The sequence below is a fragment of the Numida meleagris genome, chromosome 19 (genome assembly GCF_002078875.1).
Source record: "Numida meleagris isolate 19003 breed g44 Domestic line chromosome 19, NumMel1.0, whole genome shotgun sequence".
Taxonomy (NCBI): domain Eukaryota; kingdom Metazoa; phylum Chordata; class Aves; order Galliformes; family Numididae; genus Numida; species Numida meleagris.
Genome location: NC_034427.1, coordinates 11984749 through 12003636, shown reverse-complemented (window position 1 = coordinate 12003636; position 18888 = coordinate 11984749). Strand labels below are relative to the sequence as shown.

Here is an 18888-nt window from a genome sequence, read left to right as displayed (position 1 = left end):
TCATGTTCATCTTATCAACTGCCCGTATTACCTCATTTTCATAATTAAAACAACCTTGGAACATAATGTGAAAATGCCAATGTATTAAAGAACTGAGCCTCTTAAAACTCTACTTCACATGCCATGCCCTTCATTTACTACAATATAACAAAATTTGCTTTAGCCTCGTTTCTGAATGAGGTTCATGATCAGTTCCCAACTCATCTCATTATATTTATGACCTATGGCATTACCACATTTATAATAATACTAAATTATAAGCTTCCATCACGCATTAGCAAATGTATCCCACTCATACAGGAACCAATTCCTACTTGCCCATTAGATGGCATTATATTTTGGAACTACCACATTCAAAATCCCTGAAATAGGACAAAAAGATCTGAAAAGCATATAATGAATTTGCTCTCAAATCATATATAAAACTTAGAAGCCTTCTAAGGTTTCTTCATCACCATTTGACTGATGCATCAGTAAAGGTGATCTGTTACTCATCTGCCAATCACATTTACCCTTACAAATGAGCTGAACTCCTGAACAAGCTCATTGCAGCACCATACAAGTGTCCATGGCATTGTTTACCTTATACTGTTGGAAAACCACAGATTGAACAATGGATTTTCAACATGGATTTTCTTTTTTAGCATGAATTTCTGGTGACTGAAACTGCATGTCGTAGAATGCTGAATTCTGCCACTGTTTCTTCCTACAGCACTGCAAAAACATGAAGAGAGATTTTTGCTTCAAAAAAGTCAAATTATGGAAGGAAAAGTGTAAGGGTTTTTAAATAGATATCTTGGTATAGGACATCCCTACGTTACTACATTATACGTTTTCTGATGAGAGCATGACAAACAATTCTGAAACAAATTATGTGAGAATGGCCGCAACGGAAAGAAAAAATGGCTCATTGAAATTGAAATGTAGCTTCTGGTGACATTTTAGATGCTGCCAGTTGGCAATCTCATGTTTTAGTTCACAGCTTTACTTTTCTTGATGATAAACAACGAGGATGATACAATAACGTGAATAACACAAAGTCAGTGCAACACTATCCGCTTGTCAAAAAATTAGAAAAGGAAAATCATAACGAATTTACAAAGCAAAAAGCTGTGAGAAGAAGCAGTAGCTGGGACATGTCACAAATACAGCAGATCAAGTGCATTGTCAATTCAAGTCTAGTTTTAAATGGCAGATCCCTAAGCCATCTTGATTTGGGGTTCACATCCTGGCACTCGGTGGCCTTGTTTCAGGACAGCTGCGTGCTCCTGTATGTATCACATCGGGACCTGCACATCCAGGATGGTGCAAAACATGTGTCTGTGCTGAAGTATATTCATGAGCTGCCACTGAAAGTCCAATTCGCTCTTTTTCTTAGCTTCTATGTGCTTGTAAACTCCGTTTATATTAAAATATCTTATATTAAAATATCTTAAGCCTGAGTGTGTGTGTGTTTGTTTTTCAAGGAACATGTATGGTTTGATGTTTCTGGTACTGTTGCTTCCTGCTTCTAAGCAAAATCTCCCACTGAGATTTTGGAGACAGCAGACAGCCAGACAGTGCATATAAAACTGCCAACTCGTCTGCTGTTATGCCTCATTAACTGACCTACTGCTCTTTTCTCCACTTGCCCAGGATTTCAGGACACCTAGCAGCACCATGACACATAAACTACAAGAGAGTAACTCCACGTTCTCCACCAGGCAATGGCTCCGTTGCATCTGCCAGACAGAGGGCAGTGTCCCATGCGTATAGAATGCCTTGGTTGGAAGGGACATTAAAGACCATCTAGTTCCACCCCCCCCCCGCTGTGGGCAGGCCACCTCTACATCACATGCACCAGCAATCCAGAACATGCTGGACTATCACACCTGCATTTTGTAGCGACTGCCTACACGTTTCTTTCAGGAAAATCTCGGGCAGAAATATGGCTCTCTGCACTTTCTTCACACGAAAAACTTGCAGCTGTGACTCCGAGTTACTCTGCAAAGTTACTAGATCTCCCTGAAAAGGAACGGAACGTTACTAAGCCCAGTGGTAGTCTATGCCTCTGGAAATTGAGTGGAGTCTCCTTTACTGAGTGAGATTACTCAGGATTTATTACAATTTAGGGGGAAAAAAGGTCAAAACTGTGGTATGCTATGATGACAGCACAGCCATCCTGATGTAGTCTGTCTGCTGGCATCACGGTGCGAGTGCGTAGTCACAGAAAACACAGTAGCAAACTGCTTTGGAACAGTAACGGAAGAACATACTAAATACACAAAATGGTGTTCGAGGAACTATTCCTCTACAAAGCATTCAGAGAGAAACTAGATCTACGAAGAAAGAACTCAGGAAAGCACAAATCCCCAGGACTGGCAGTGCTCTTTGTTATGCCCCGAACAGACTCTATTTTAATGCATGCAAAGCTCTCTCTCTTCCTGAAAGACACTCCTCGAAACCCATCTGTTCCGCGGCGCATCCTACTTCACAAAGCCTCCCACCATGCTGTTTCAGCATTGTACCGCTCAGTGCCGTCCTCTGCAGTTTCAGCTTGTGCTCCCAAACTGCACGCTCTTCCGGAGGGAAAACCTCCAATTTATCTTGCACAGTTCTCCTATTGTATTGCCCTGCATGATTACACGGCTGTAACCCCAGCCCGCCTGAAGAGGACAGGCTCTGTAACCAGGAAAAGAGTCGTACTTTATGGCCGGAGCTCAGCACTCAGACGCGCTGCTGGTGCACAGCGATGTGCTCACACAACGCTCGCTGTCCCCTGGCAGTGTGCAGTGGCACGCAGCCGCCATTTCGGAACGCTGCAGTGAGCGTGGCTGTGAAAAGCCCTGGCTCTGTGCAGGCTAGTGCCAACCTGCAGGCATGAAACCGCATCTGTTAGCGCTAACTTTAAATGTCTGAATCACCACAAAATTACCACAGTGTGCACTGATACTGAGGAAGGGCCTTTCCTGTTAACCAAGGCCCTTCTGGTTAAAAGAGAGGACACTGGGTGACCTGCCAGGGCCATCACCCCCCACCAACTACAGTTCATCTGAGGGATTATACTTTGATGGTAATGTAGAGTTAACTAACTCTAACTGTTAGAGTTATAGTGCAGAAACAAGGCAATCCATGAGATCTGCTCAGCATTTGCTGGAAGGCCTCAGGAGGTCTCAGAGATGCTGCAAACCCTTTGGGGTTGGAAGGGCTTCGCAGTTGCACTCTGCCCTGTACGATGAGACTTGGCAAATGGCTGGGACTCATCAGCATAAAGTCAGTGATTAATTAAGTGGCCCACACTGTGAGCCCATGCATCAGAACTGCAGAAGCAAGGCTTTAACCACATCCATGCCTGGATGCACACACAGACTTTGGGAGCACGGCAGCCCTGTGAGGAACGACAGAAACGACCTCAGTGTACAGGCCTGGTGTGCTGGTTTCAGCTGGGACTGAGGTGCTTTTCTTCATAGCGTCTGGTATGATGCTTTGTTTTGGCTTTAGGAGAAAAACAGCGTTGATAACACACCCATGTTTTAGCTGTTGCTCAGCAGTGCTGCACAGAGCCAAGGACGTTTCAGTGTTTCAGCTTCTGGTAGTGTCCTGCCAGCGAGGGGCTGGGGGGCACGAGGAGCTGGGAGGGGACAGAACCAGGACAGCTGACCTCAGCTGGCCAAAGGGATATTCCATTCCACCTGGCATGGGTCGGTGGGTGCTATGAGCGACTACTTTGTTGCATCCCTTTTTTTTTTGTAAATATATATACAGGTGCTGCTCCAAAAGTAATGCCTCCCATTTTATGATGTTGGCTCACAATGTCAGAGGTGGATGTTGGTGGTATGGCAGTAGGGATTGAACCTTCCTGCCAATATCCTATTGCATTTTGTTGCTGTGTGACAGCTGGCAGCAGAGGGGCAGATTGACAGATTGGTGTCTGACATGGATGTGCATACGGAGCAAAGGTGTGGAACTGAATTCCTCCATGAGGAAAAAATGGTACCCACTGATGTTCATCAACTGTTGCTAAACACTTATGGAAACCAAGCAGCAGGTGTGAGCACAGTAAGGCGGTGGTGGTGTGTTTCAGCAGTGGCAACAGAGACAGTGGTTACCTCTGCTGGAGCAGAGAGTTATGAGCACGGCATGCAGGCTCCTGTTCACTGCTGATGAAACTGCACAGCTAATGATGGTGACTGTGCTGAAAAATAGTGTTCTGTGGCCAGGAATTTGCTCTATCAAACAGTGCTATTGTACTCCTTGTAGCTGTTGTAGTCTCCATGGAAATAAATAGGAGGCATTACTGTTGGAGGCTCCTATGTAAATGTGTGTATGTATATACATATAATTATCATAACTATTATCCTGGGGGGGAACTGTAGCCACCTGAGGCAGGGCGCTCCCTCAGAGTGGAGTCTCCCCGCGAAGACATTTTCCCCTCCGGCCAAGGGTGCCCCAGCTCTCGCCAGGCTCAGCGGGTGGGCGCCCCTCACACCGCCACACACCGCCCGGCAGGGGGCGCCCTCCCCTCAGAGCGGCCGCGCTCCGGCTGGGCTTCTGTCCCTTTAAGGAGGACGGCGCCCGCTGGGCGGGGGTTGGTGCGGGTGCTCGTTCTGTCAGGTTTGTGCGCCCGCCCCGCCCGGCTGTGCCGCGATGTTCCGCGTGCTGCGCCTGGGCCCGCTGCGGCCGCCGGCACTGCTCCGCAGCCCTCTGCCCGCCGCCGCCGCCTTCCGCCCCCCGGGCCTCGAGCCGCGCTTCGGTCGCCCTCTTCTCGGGCCGCCGCCGCCGTGCTGCGTAGCGCTGCGCGCCGCCGCCGGCAGCCCCGCTAAGGTAGGGGGCTGGGCTCGCAGCCGGAGGGGCCGCCCGCGCTGAGGCGGGGTGCCGTGAGGAGCGGGACCCGGCTCGGGACGGCGCGTGCTTCGGGGGGCAGGGCGGGGGGGTCCGTGGCTGTGCGCGCCCTCCGCGCCGGCTTCCTGCGGGCCGGGCTGCCCGCACCTGGCCGTGGCACGCCGGCTGTCAGTCGCTGCCGCTCCGTTCCGGCTCCTTTGCTGAAGTTCTCTTTGCTGAAGCGTACGTTATTTAGGCCGTGAGCGCACGCGTGGTGCAAAGAACATCAGTTCCAGTGGTGCTCGTTCAGCGTGGGATGCCGTGGCGTCCAGAAATCGCCTGCACATGAGCCCGGAGTGCCGGGGCTGGGAATGCGGCGGGAGATGGGAGGGGCTGCGCTGGAGCCGAGCCGAGCCGAGCTGATCCGAGCCGGTCCGATCCGATCCGATGTGCGGGGCGCGGTCCGGCCGGGGTGCAGCCCGAGGCTCGCGGTTCCGCGGAGCTCCCTGGAGCGCAGCGCCTCGCCGGCTCGTTGCGCTGACTGGGATCCTCTTTCTTTGGATAATACTTGGCGGTGTTAAACGCGAACATGCCGTTCCAGACGCAGTGTCCGCGGCGGGGCGAGCGGCTGGGGCAGGCTGTGGCAGGAGGTGTGATGCTGCAGCTCTGCTCGGTTTGCAGAGCAGTCAGTGACTCGGTACTTACATGCCATAGGATGTGATTTAAAAGCAGAGTTATTTCCTATCGTGAGACTGAAGAGTGAGAATGACATCAGAAACGCTGCTGTATCAGGGCTGGAAATAATCTAATTGTGGATGCTTTCTTTTGCTTCATGAGTTTGCTTTAATATATACGTATTTCAAAATCGTTTCCTCACTTGCTTTCTGGTATTAAAACTGGTTTAAGCAGTAAAGGGTTGTTTTTTTTTTTTTTTTTTTTTCCCTACTGGACGTTTTTCAAGTTTCAGTTTCTATTCAAACACTGCTTTGGTTCGTGAGCCAAAGCTTAATAAAAAAAAATTTTCTAACAGTATTCTTTATGTTAGAATAAAGAAGGCTGTGCCCCATAGTTACCTAAATACGAGTTTATGGATCCATGCAATTTTTCTCAAAATGAGATAAAAAGTAATGCAAATTACAATTAAATGGAGGGGGGGAAGGCAAACAGAATTTGTTTGCTTTGGGGGAGGGGAGCGTGTGATTAAAATCACTGATTAAAGTGGGTTTATCTTACCACGAGCACTGCATGAGGAGAGTATTGTGTATTTTGATCCCTAATGACAATCCTGCCAAGTGCAAGGATGAACCGCAAGCAGCGGATATAGACAGAAATCTCTTTGGCACCTCGGCCTCATCTCTCCAAAACTACGTGGGTGAGCTTTGGCACTCCTCTGGATCAGATGGAATGCTGGGACCATAACAACTCCTTTTTTATGATGATGAAACTTGTATTGATCTTGGTACATGTTCTTACACAATACATCTCTTTAACGTGAACACTTGGAAAATGGGAGCTCGTATGAACTCTGCCGCAGGCATCAGCAATCCCAATGTAAAAAAGCAGAACGGTGTTGCTCTTTCCCAAAGCTTTCCAAGCAGCACTGTACATAAGCCAACTGTTTCATTCTTTTGAATCAGTTTGACTGATTAGAATATTTTATGGTACTTAATGCTAACTAATACTTTTGTTTTCTTTTTAGGATGCAGGATCCCCTGGAAAGGCAGCCACGGATCTCAGTGGTGAAAACAAGAAACTCAACAAATCTCAGCAGCTGAAACAAGTCTTCAAAGAGTATGGTGCTGTAGGAGTTTCATTCCACGTTGGAATTTCCTTAATATCTCTAGGAATCTTCTACGTGGCTGTGTCAAGGTGTGGTTTGTACAGTGTCCATAGTCTGTAATGGTTTAGACAAGGGAAATATCTGACCGCTGTGCTGGTTTCTAGAAAGAGACATGCTCTAAGCTTGTTTGATTTATATACAGGAATCCTCTGCGTTTTGTGTATAAATGGATCCATAAGTTGATCTAATCTCCTGTCAGGCATGAGTGAAGATAAATGTGGTGGGCTGCTAAAAACAGAGCAGAGACTGCAGCAAAGTCACTGACCAAACTAGATGAAAGAATTTGCTTTTCTGCAGAGGTATCTTTTGTTCTCAAACAGTAGTGTGGCATGTAGAGATAAGCACTGTCATACGGCTCTGGAGCTTAGAGATAAATTTATTTTTCTGGGTGCTGAACACCATTTAAACTGCAGAAGGCAACAACCACTGAAACAGAGGATTAAACTATCCAGTATTTCCTATTTTAACCTTACGGAAGAGAAGATGGGTAGGATATTTTGTACATGATTTCAGGGGGAAAAGCATCAGCTTTAGATGTGTCTGTTGAGTGTGAGGAGAAAGAGAGAGGAGAAACTGCTGATTTCCTCCAGGAAGGTGGTGCACGGGGCTGAGCATTCTCCGTGCTGCAGCTGTGCAGTTGTGTGACTAATAAACTAAAGATATTTGACTTCATAGGGATCTTGACAATTGAAATGTGCATCTGAAAATATTGTGTGTGCTGTTGTTACAGAAATATCTTGGACTGTTAGTCCTGGAAGAATTAATTTATTATTTATCTAAACTTAAAAATAAAACACCAGTTCCAGAGTTGGAAGTTTATACCATGTTAAATTCCCTGAGTACATATCGCTTTAAATTTATATCCTTTTGTGTGCGATTTGAAATAAACTAAGAAGTCTTGTTTTCTTTTTCCCCAGTGGTGTGGATATGACTCCAGTTCTCCTCAAACTTGGTTTCAGTGAATCATCACTGCAATCTAAAATGGCTGCTGGTACAAGCACCTTTGTGTTGGCATATGCCATTCACAAGCTGTTTGCTCCGGTACGAATCAGCATCACTGTAGTTTCTGTGCCATTTGTTGTCCGATACTGCCGGAAGATTGGTTTCTTCAAAGCTCCTGCTCCAAAGCCATGATAATTTCTTATTGTTTATTATTCTTTTTTTTGAAATGTTTAATATCTGGGTAGCTCTTCAGATACTCCTTTGGATTCGTGCTAATGCTGACCTTCTCTTGCATTTCTCTTGCTTGTTCTTTCAGGTAAATGTGACAGCAAAAACTGCTGTCCTTATCTTCTTTCCCTTTATAAAAAGCTCTTAAAATAGTGTCTGGTTTCCACTGCAAGTGGTAATATAAATGCTTGACAATGTGCAGTCTCTCACAAAAACCAGGCACGCAGTTCTGGGTCTTTATTTTCTAGATTTTTGGATCATTAATGTTTTTCATGCCAAAATATAGTTGCAGTTGTAGTTTATTACTATGCAGGTGGGAAACAGAGTAAGATTCCTTTCCTAATAGTAGAGTACTGTTTTTTCTACGGACCCTGTAAATAGTTGTGTTGGTAAGTAGGTATATTGGGATCTAAGGTGGTATGCGAGTGTTTCTTTTGTTACAGAAGGCAAACATTATGATCCCACTCTTGCAATCCAACACACATGCCAAGCTAACTTTAGTGAGAGTACCTGTATGCTCAATTATTGCACAGTGAAAATTGTTTTAGCTGGAAGAGGTGATGCACCTCTCTGAAATTACAGCTCCTTTGTGGTGCTTCTCTTTCAATACTTTGTTTGAAACTATGCTTTTCTGACCTTCCTAAGGTCTTTTTTTTTTCTTTTCCTTTTATTTTTAAATGCTATACTCATACTGAGCCTGGTGAAATCATTGTGACCAGAATTACCTCCTATCTGAATGTATTCCAAAGATAAAGTGAGAGGCAAAGTATCTGTGGTGTTGAGATCTAGTTTTTCACTGGGGACTTTTTTTTTTTTTTTTTTTTTCGGTTAGCTGTTAGCCCATGGGGGCTTTCTGCTCCTGTGGATGAATCTCACATGCTCACCTGAAGTCCAGACATTACAATTCAGAACTTCTCAAGAGCAACTCTTGTGCTTTTGGTTGGTATCCCATTGAGCGTACCAACTCAAGGTGTAATTCACTTCCTTATTTGGGCAGTATTCCTACTAAATTGCATTTGCATATCACTTTACAGTTAACCTAAAAACTGGATCTCAAATCTAGGTATTCGGGTTAACATTCTGCAGTATACCTGTGATTCAGTTAGGGCAGTGCTTCTGTGAGATGACTGAAGCCGCATCTGAGCCTTTTGGCCCTGCTCTTCCTTCCACATCTGTTCTTTTTACATTGTCTGCCTCTGTGTTTGTGCTTGTCATTTTCACCAAGGTGGCTCTGACACAGATCTGTTCATACAGGAATCTGAACTAAAATGGCAGAAAGCTACTCTGACCGAAATATTTTTTGCTAAGTTTTCTTTTCGAAAAGAAATACTGCTCAGGGGAGGAGGGAAGGAGGAACAATGCACGTCTTTGTCATGAGCAAGTTATTAACACAGAACAGACAATGTTAAATTGCACCCCTAGTTGATCAGTGTGTTGTATTCATTACTTGGACGGAAGCTCATTGCTGGATATTCAATAGCTAAAAACCTGTAGTGTCTACACAGCAAATGAAGGGAGACAGTGCTGTAACAACACACAGCCACCACCTCTAGTTCTCTGTGATCTACTGCAGTCTGGGGCTGGTTGGAGTTAATATATGCTGTCTGCCCCTTAGAAATTTAAAGTCTTTGGCTTTTTTTTTTTTTTGCTTCATTTTCTAAGAAACAAGTTCTTTTCTCCATGTTCTCTAGCGGTTCAGACCAATAATGACAGCCTTGTTTTATTTGATCAATGATTTCTAGCAACTATGTCTTGTACTAAAGTTGATAGCAGGAGTCAAACTTATTTTTTTCTCCTTTTCCTGAAGGGTTTTTATAAAACATAGATACATTTGCTTTAAATGAGTCTTAAGTTATTAAAAGGTACAAGCACTATAGGTTTTGTTGTGGTAGAAGAAAAACCTTTCATTTAAATTGTGAGCTGTAAGAAACAAAGATAGTTGTATGAACTACTGGCAATTTTAGCTGAATTTTTGCTAAATATTTTACAGTGATTTGAGGATATATTTTGAAACCTAGAATCCTTGCTTGTGTAAAGGATCTTTTTTAAATAGTTTGTAAAATAGTAAGACCTTACATGGCTCCTGATAATGAAAAAAATAAATAGCTTTCTCATAGCATTTGCTTGAAGTGTTTTACTGGGAAATATTTGCTTTGCATGTTTGGTTTTTAAGTGTCTTGTCTAACTGAAGGAATGAGAAAGCACTTCATAACAAATTACAAGCAAGTTCTACCACATTTTTAATTGGTTTAAAAAACTCATCTCCTTTTCAGAAATGCAGAAAACCTTGTGGTTAAGACAATGATACTGGAACAAAGCATCTTAATACTTTGTCATTTCTGTCCATGTTTGGAGCTGTGGAGCCTGGGTTCTTATCTATTACTTCTGCTTCTGATATTTTGTGAATATGAAAAAATTAGAGCCCAAGGCTTAAACACTGGAGAACTGGAAATATGGATTGGTAAGCGTGCTTTTTTTGTTCCTTGTTTCAGGGGTGTGTTTGTGTGCGTATCCCTGTTTGATAATGACTTTCCAGACCTTTCTCTCTGAAGTGCTTACAAACCTTGCTTAGGACTGTTACACTTCAACTATGAAGGAAGAAGCAGATTTAGTTTTTAGTGGCTGTGAAACTCTTGTGAAGTATTTAGTAACACTTTTGGTACTTACCTTGTATAACTTACCTGCAGAATAATAACTGCATCTACTTCCACAACACCAGCACTTAGAGCAAGAACTTACTTTGTATCAACTTACTTTTGGACAGAGCTAGTGAACTTATTCTGTGACCATAGATGAGGAGGCAAGATGCACTCTAGTGGTCTGATGCAATGACAGGTGGTTAGAGGTGGCCAGCACATGTGAGATATGTATCATAAGGAACCTTACCATGTTTTACAATATATAAGCAATCTTTATTTAGAAACTTGAGTGCTCACATTTAAGACAAAAACTAGAGACAAAATGCACACATCATTTTTAGGACACAAATGCATTCACCTCAGTTTCAGATTACACCACAGGTATGATACCCTTTAGCAGCCCAGGGAGTTCATAGGCAGGTATCTCTGGGATATTGCACTGTTCAGTAAGATAGAACCACCGCTGTCTCTTGTTATTGGAACAATGAGCTATAACTATGACAGACCATATCATAAAGGCCTTGAACAGACCTTGAATACTTACATCAATAGACCTGGCCCACGTGTAGTTATTTTTCAAGTACATTAAGTATTCCACAGCATCCAGCTAGAAGTCAAATAGATTTACATTGCAATTCAAGATCAGTTCAAGATGGTAACCAACCCAAAGGCTTGTGTTCTTAATTGCCACTGGATTCCAAGACCTGCTGTTCTTATTGTATTACAGTAGTCACAGTAAGAATCTCCTCGTTAGTCCAATGAGATTACCCTTGTTAAGACTATATTCTGGATGGGGCAGCAACATCACTTTCTATTGTTGGGCAGCTTTGTAGAATTTGCTATAATCCAGGGATGAACAAGTACATCCTTCAAGGGCATCCGATGGAATGGGTTATGCTTCAGAAGCTTTGAAATTAAATCCCTTGCACCTTCTGTTACAAATAATGGATACTTGAATTCCACCTAAGAAAAGGAAATAAGACAAAAGATGATGCAATATTCTTTGGCACCAATCAAAACTGGAGAGCAACAGGGTTCTGCCCTCCAAGGTAGAGAGCAAAGAAAACTGTCAGCCTTGTGGGCTATGTACCTTGTGCCTATTAAGTAATTTCATCACAGTCCTGAATAAAACAAGGTTCTCTTTGCTTGTCAGAGTTGAGCTAGCGTGCTTTTCTGTGCGCTCCCAACACAAAACCAGTTTGCTGGAACCTCTCAAGGTTACAGGACATTAGAAATATATAACTTAAGTTTTTCCTAGTACCTTGAATGAATATTTTATACTAGAAACATGAAAATAGCAAAGGAGATAGTGAAGAATAGTTTCTATATGAAAAAGTAGGTGTTCAGATGCAGGTAGAAGCAGGATAGAACCTAGCAGCCAGGAAAGCTATCTTAATCTTTACTGTAATTCTACTGGGATGACTTGGGGACAGCTTTAGGGATCTAGTTTTGTGTACATCTCATTATGTCTTTCCTTCCCTCAAGAGCAATATTAAACTTCAAGACGACAAGAAGTTAAGGCACATACCCTGGAAATAGCTCTGTAGGTTTCTTGATATGTTTCTGCTTCAAAAGGTGGCTTCCCTACAAGGAATTCGTAACACAGAACCCCCAAGCTCCAAATATCCACCTTTTCATCATGAGTTCTTCCCTCAATCATTTCAGGAGGCAAGTAGTCAAGTGTCCCACAGAGAGTTGATCTCCTGAAGAAAAGCATAGACTAAAATATATCATTTACCCTTTATGGCAGTTAAGATCTGTTTTAACTGCTAGTATTAGTATCTTGATTCAAGTGGCCTTATCTGTATCTCAGTGTAATCTGCCCCAGAAAAACTCAGCAGCACTGGAATTCCAGTCATTTTTCTAGTTTAGCTTTGAAGTATTCTAGTCACTGCAGGCAGTCTTGCCCTTCTTTCTTCCCCCACTCCCACTGGCTCACAGGTCAGTGAGACTTGGACAGGTGCAATTCAGACTAATTAAGGAAACCTTTCAAGTATAGTGCCAGTGTGAGCTATTTGGACAGAAGTTCTGACCTGTCATCTCAGGGACCACTATAACCCTAAACCAGTACACTAACACTCTTGCTTCAGGTTCAGCAAGTTTTGAAATACACAAATGGAAAACTGGGATAACATTCTCTCTATGCTACACCAGTCAACTATTAAGACCTTAACAGCAGTGGCCCAATTATTAAATGCTCCCCCCTCGAATTTTAGCAAGTTCACGTTTACCTCCATTCCATAGCTATAAGTTTGACAAGAATGCTAAAATTTTCTATCACAGAAGATTTCACTGTATAAGGTATATATTGCATTCTTACCTAGAGGATGGAGCATGCACAGACCATCCAAAGTCTGCAATTTTTAATTCTCCATTTGAGCCAAGCAGCAGGTTTTCTGGCTTGATGTCCCGGTGAATCACGCTCTTTGAATGACAGTATGATAGGGCATCTGCTAGTTCTGTAATGTACTGCAATTAGAAAGAAAAATCTGTCAAGCACAAAGACACTGACACTCAAGCTTTCCTACCTACAGTATAGTATTTCCTAGGCATAATTAGTGGTTTGGAGTAGAAAAATTGTTCCTTACACTCTCAAGCAACAGGTGTTGCTTGAAGTGACAACACAAATTGCAGTACTGGGCAACGCTGAACATTATTCATTAACACTGCAGTAGCTTGTCCTCCCCACGTATTCCTAAATAGGCTACAAGTGCATAAGCAAACTGTCATCTAAAGAGTTAATTTAACGCAACCGAAAATTACTTTTTCCTGAAGAGCTAGCTTTATATTTCAGGTATGCTACACAGCAGCAAGCAACATACAAGCAGTTAGAACAACGTACCGTTGCAGTTCTTTGTTCATCAAACTTGGTAAGCTTCTGAAGTTCCTTGAAGACTTCTCCACGAGGCGCATACTCTAGAATAAGGTAGACTCTTGTAACATCATGGAAGTAGCCATATAGCCTGAGAATGTTGGGATGTCTGCAAGAAGATTGAAATGTCCTCCTGAACAAGGTATTTGTATAACTAATTTTTAATTATACATACAGGGCCTGTAATTTAACATTAATGCCACACAAGAGAGCACAGTTCCAACTGCCATGTCAGTGTCTATGAGAGCTTCAGAGCACATTGAGGATATTTCTCATAGAAGCATCACACTTGCTAGTAACAAAAACCTAGCCAAGAATTCAGCTCATTTGTATTTTCTCAAACAAATCTTCTACGACACATGGAAGAGCAGATCACCATTCAACATGCAAATCTCTATAGTTCTTTGAAGTTAAGCTTAAACACTTCAAGTATTTTCTGCGAAGTGACTGATTCATTCAGCAAGTTGGGCTTATTTTACAGGAAGCAGAATACCAGGAACGAGCTTAGACTGAGCAATCGCAGTGATCCATTTAAAAGCCGAGCACTTGACCAGTTCTTACGTGTTTGGGGTTCTTTTTTGTTGTTGTTTGGTACATGGGGTGGCAGGGCAGGGGCAGCTTTTATGAAATGAAACTTGTTACCAGAGCTTGCTTCATTGCAGACTAAAAGCAGGGGTAAAACTGTATGCAGAATGGCAAGAACCTTAACTAGCAGTTTCAAGTTGTCACGTATTACAAAATTGCTTTTCTTCAAGCAAGTTTACTTTGTTTTTAAATTGAGCACAAACTAAGCAAAGCGTAACTGTTCACTTTACCTAAGATGAGACTGTATTTCAACTTCTCTTCGTAGTTGATGTTCTACACCAGCATCCTCAAGCTGTGCTTTAAACAGCACTTTCAGTGCAAGAATAAATTTACTCTGCTTTTCACGTGCCAAGTACACATTTCCAAATTTTCCTTTCCCCAGAGGACGACCAATTTCAAAATCATCAAGAGACCACTGTCTTCTGCAAAAGGAGATAGAAAGTTACAAAACTAATGCTTGGGTGTATGAGCAATGTTTCAGTTAAATACATATTTAGTGATCTCAGCTAGATTTTAGTCTTTAATGGAACACCACCAAGAGGACAAAACGTGCACTGAGACTTTTCCAAAGGAAATCTTGAAAGTTTCTCTCTTGCTTTCTAAAGCATACACATAGAGCTATTAACATCAACTACATATTACAGCAAAACCAAAACTGTATAACAAACTAAGCACATTTCAATATACTTAATACAGGTATATTCTAGATTGTCAGAACTATTTTAAAGCAGCCATACTACAAGTGTAACTTCATGCAAAGTCAGACTCAAGCCTCCTGCACGTATGAAGAACACATTTTTCCAAGTGAACATCACATGATTAGAGCAGTGGTTATCAGGATTCTCCCACAGGAAAAGCTGCTCCTTGTTGAGCCAAAAGCTTTTCTTCAGATTACAGTAATTTATTGTTCCTGAAGATTATCAAAGCAAAGTAACCCTGCCCAGAGTTTCATGATTGAATATTGCCTCCGTGAAGTGAGGCCACTGTTCTTAGCAATCAAGAGGCTCAAGTCACCAGCAGCTTGGCTGCAACTTAGCTGTAGCATGAAGTGCTAGACATTGAAAGAATAACTAACTTGCTAGAAGTTTTTTAGGCACACAACTTACTTTTTAGTCTCTTCCTTTTTCTTTTTAGTAGATTCTTCATTTTTCTGTTTAGAGATGCTGTCTGCTTCAGAACTCTTTGCTGTACACAGACAAGTAGAACAACTTTATAAAACAGACCAGTGAATGTAACACATTCACATGAGGAACAAGTCTGGGTAATATCTACAGTCTACCCTCCATCATATTTAAAATAACCTAGTGTAGCTTACCATTGGCAAAGCAGCATAGCAGTTAGAGCTACTTTATCAAAGTGTAACTTCAAGTGATTTTTGAAATTAATGAAAACATTAAGAAGGCTTCTTGCCCCTCTCCTCACTCCTACTCAAGTATTCTTGTGCATCAGAGATTATCACAAATACTGGAAAAAAATGTGATGCAGGAATACCAATTCCATTTATTCAAAGGTGACTAATGAGCATCTGTAAACGTTCAAGATTGGAGAAACACTTAATGCACTAAATCCCTAATCCTAGCAACAAGGACAGTACAGTAACATCTAAGATGAAGCTTTTCTGTTTCTGGGTGCAACCATCTATTCCTCTACAGGACTGTTCAACACGTCATTAGCATGAGCTTTACATTTTCTGTACTGCACACTTGTTTGCAGTATCTCAAGTGTCACAAACATAAAGATATCATCTTCAGAATTACCAGGTGCAGGAGCTTGTTGAGGTTTTTCACTGTTCTTGCTTGGAACCTGAGGCCCAGCACTTGGCTGCGCCGGATATTTTGGTCGAGGCTGCTGTGTTGTCTGATTGTTGGACAGTTTTTGGTTTGACAGTGCAGGTTTTTGTGATTGTACAGGAACTCGCTGGGCAAAATTTGAAGGACACAGAACACGCTGTGGTTGAACTCCACTGTTCAGTGGCCGGCTCTGGGTAGAATTCTGAGACACAGGGACACGTTTTGGGCCATCTGCAACAGGATTTGCTACCTTCAAAAAAAAACAGTTGTACATGAGTAATAGAATAGCACACTATAACCTTTATGTCCCCATACAATAGAGTTAGGCATAGGTTGTGGAAAAAAATAGGAAGGAGAAAAAACACAGTATATTAAAAGCAGATTTTAAATTTTAAGAATTAATTTGACCTATAGAAAACTACTGTCTTGTTAACAGCATACTTGTTCATAACTAGTCATAGACCCACAAGAGTCTGGGTATCAGTAGAAAGTATTCAGACAGATCTTTACTATAGGAGTTTTATTCACATGCACTGCTTTGAGTCACTACTCCCTCGAATGCTGTGCATTTTAAGATGTATTGCACTGCAACAGGAGTTCATCAGAACAAAATAAATTCAGTAAAGTTCAGTTATCTGCTTTTAATCCTTTTCTTTCAGTCAAGAAAAGTAGTTTAAGCTTATATTTATGCAGTTCTTAGCTGTTCGAGAGAACTTTGCTAGAACTAAATTCAAATGCTAATGATCTGTTACTGATGCCTTGACTCCTCTAAGGACACTTACATTCTAGCTTTTTGATTCAGTGCATTGAAAGCTGATTTTAAAGGATGCTTTGCTTCTGGTATTTCAAAACCTGACCAGGATCTGTTTATAATTTAATTAAAAGAATGAGAACATCCCTGCTTCAGTATACAAAGATACACAATCTTAGACACGTGAATAATAACATTAAGACAGCATTACCTTTGGAAGCCAGTTTCCTGTATGTATTTGCTGCCTAATTAAAGGATTATGGATTCAAATTGCTAAAAACTAAGAAACTGCATACTAATAACAGCAATAAAAAGTTAAGTCTTGGACATTGTCCCCTGTAACAGAAAGACTGAAATATGATGTTGATAATTGCTCGCTGCACATAGAAAACATTGCTCTAAATTTCTTTCCCTTTTTTGTTACTCGCAAAGTTAGTCACCATCATCACGCTTGGAGACTCACAGATTTTGTACGGTCAAAAGAAATACACTTATAAACTTCGTACGCCTCTCACCTTCGTAGCACGAGGAGGGTTTCCAGGACAGTTTTCTTTCGTCTTCTTGTCCATACTGCCTAAGAAAGGCAAGATACAGTTTCGCCTACGGAGCGGGCAGAGACGACAGGGGTGAGCTGCACAGGCAACGCCGCACCTCGGATCTGCGCCTCCCCCCCTCCCCGCGGCCTGTCCTCCCGCAGCGGCCTACCTGCCTGCCCGCAACCGCAGCTCCATAACGGCCGAGCTGTACCCACACCTCCCGCCGGCCGGGCCGCCCTCGAGGCAGGAAGGGCCCTCCGCGCCACAGCACCGCCCCGGACGCCCCACGAGCCCCATACCCCACTCACCTCGGCCTCCGGCCGCTACAACTGTTTGAATTCAAACCGCCCTCCCTTAAATACCCTTTAAACTACCGCCCCCTCGCCATTGGCCCCTCTCCCGGCGTCCGCGCCCTCCGATTGGCTGCTTTTCAGTCGACCCGCTCGTCGATTGGCTCTCCTAACGCTCCGCTCGTCGCGAGGTCGAGCCTCGTCTCCGTGAGCTTGCGGGGCGCATGCGCAACGGCAGCCTGCTGCGTACCCGCGTCGGCCTGACCCGCCCGCCCCGAGGGCGGTGTTTGCGCTACATGCGTATTTTACGTACCGTCTCTCCGCCGCTGGCTCCTTCCGTACTCCAACTGCGTGGATCGAGCCCCGCTTACACACTTTTCTCCGCAAGTCTCTGCCCGGCCGGGTCTTTCGTTACGCAAGTCGCGTATGTCCAGACCACCCACCTGTGGCAACGCTGCAACTACCGTTCCTTCCTTACAGCCACCGAGGCCTCGCAGCGTGCCGCCGGCGGCGGGGGGAAGGGCTGCAGGTTAGTCCCGCATCCCGCCGGGCTCCGACCTCGTCCCTCTCAGCTTCCCCGCACACCCACCCGCCGCCCGGGGCCGAGGGAGAGGCGGTGCTGCCACCTCGCGTGAAGCCGAGCGCGAGTGGGGGCTCGGGGCCATTGTGTCCTGCCGGCGAGGTAAGGTGCGACGGGCGGCAGCCCCGAGGAGGAGCGGGAGGGCTGAAGCCAGGCCTCTGCCTCGCGCGGCACGGCGCGGCGCTGCTCCACGTGCCCTCGGCTCTTGAGAACAAGTGCGAAGGGGACGCCCGCCCGGAGCCTGACGTCGTGTCACAGCGCTGCCGGCCCGCGGCTGTCGGCAGCACGCAGCGCCTCGGGACAGCGCTGAGCGGGCGGTTCCGTCTCGTGAAGTGCGAAGGAGTGCGGGGCGCCGCGCTGTCGCGTGGTCCTGCTCACACCTGTGAGGGGACCTCTGCCACTCGGTGCGGCGCGTGCGGCCTCTGAAGAAGAAGTGTGATTGAAGGCAACTTGTCACTGGCTCTGCGTCCTTAACAACCAGCGCGAGGGCGGTACCCGTGTGTTGGTGTTGACAAGTGGGACAGGATAGGTAAAAAGAAGATGTCGGGTCGTCGTGTGGCTGCCGCATGTGACCGACGCCAGCTGCCGCGGGGCATGGGGAGCATGGCATCCCCCCTCCTCGACCCGCGTCCACTTCGGCTGCCATTTCTGGAGGCTGACGTGAGTAGGGCAGGGCTGCGGGGAGGGCGGCGGTGGGACCCGTGGGGCAGGCGCTCAGCCCGTGGGACTTGGAAGCGGGGCGGCCGGCAGTGCTGGCGGCCCAAACCACTCGTGAGGCCTGCGGTACCGGGCAGCAGTGCCCGCCGTTTATTTCGCAGCCCCGTAACGTCCCGCGTCAGGTATTGCAGTGTCCCGGCGGCACCGTGCGGGCGCTCTGCAGCCGAGACACAAAGACTCCAGCGCCCGGCCGCTCTGCTCTTAGCAGCCGGCCCCGTACTCCAGGGGGGCAGCGCGGGGCGACCCTACGCGCGTCCGCGGGCCGCTGCCCGCCTGGGCCTGCCCGAGGCGTGCCGTGCCCGAGACGCTGCCCCACCG

The 18888-nt window shown here is 44.9% G+C and overlaps 3 protein-coding genes across 11 annotated transcripts in view; 2 read left to right on the top strand and 1 right to left on the bottom strand.

Annotated features, from left to right (window-relative positions):
* Positions 4568-10572, top strand: FAM210B (family with sequence similarity 210 member B). Of its 2 annotated transcripts, XM_021417214.1 has the most exons (4): positions 4568-4803; positions 6500-6669; positions 7558-7681; positions 10084-10572. In XM_021417214.1, the coding sequence occupies exons 1-4, from the start codon at positions 4627-4629 to the stop codon at positions 10105-10107; spliced, it is 495 nt and encodes a 164-aa protein (XP_021272889.1). In that variant the 5' UTR covers positions 4568-4626; the 3' UTR covers positions 10108-10572. The 2 variants fall into 2 exon arrangements, with proteins under 2 accessions (XP_021272889.1, XP_021272888.1); XM_021417213.1 differs by lacking the exon at positions 10084-10572 and having other exon boundaries at positions 4579-4803; positions 7558-8579.
* AURKA (aurora kinase A) lies at positions 10701-17718 on the bottom strand. 7 transcript variants are annotated; one of them, XM_021417205.1, is made up of 9 exons: positions 17587-17718; positions 16963-17047; positions 15664-15946; positions 15013-15091; positions 14137-14328; positions 13292-13430; positions 12770-12918; positions 11978-12152; positions 10701-11412 (listed from the first exon to the last, which is right to left on the bottom strand). In XM_021417205.1, the coding sequence occupies exons 2-9, from the start codon at positions 17014-17016 to the stop codon at positions 11254-11256; spliced, it is 1230 nt and encodes a 409-aa protein (XP_021272880.1). In that variant the 5' UTR covers positions 17017-17047; positions 17587-17718; the 3' UTR covers positions 10701-11253. The 7 variants fall into 7 exon arrangements, with proteins under 7 accessions (XP_021272880.1, XP_021272883.1, XP_021272879.1 ...); XM_021417208.1 differs by having other exon boundaries at positions 16963-17021; positions 17587-17711; XM_021417204.1 differs by lacking the exon at positions 17587-17718 and adding an exon at positions 17292-17401.
* Positions 17772-18888, top strand: part of CSTF1 (cleavage stimulation factor subunit 1) — a 9346-nt gene continuing 8229 nt past the window's right edge. For both annotated transcript variants that reach the window (XM_021417201.1, XM_021417200.1), the window contains exon 1: positions 17772-18513. In XM_021417201.1, the coding sequence (XP_021272876.1) occupies positions 18394-18513 (120 nt within the window). In that variant the 5' untranslated portion in view covers positions 17772-18393. The remainder of the gene's footprint in view (positions 18514-18888) is intronic.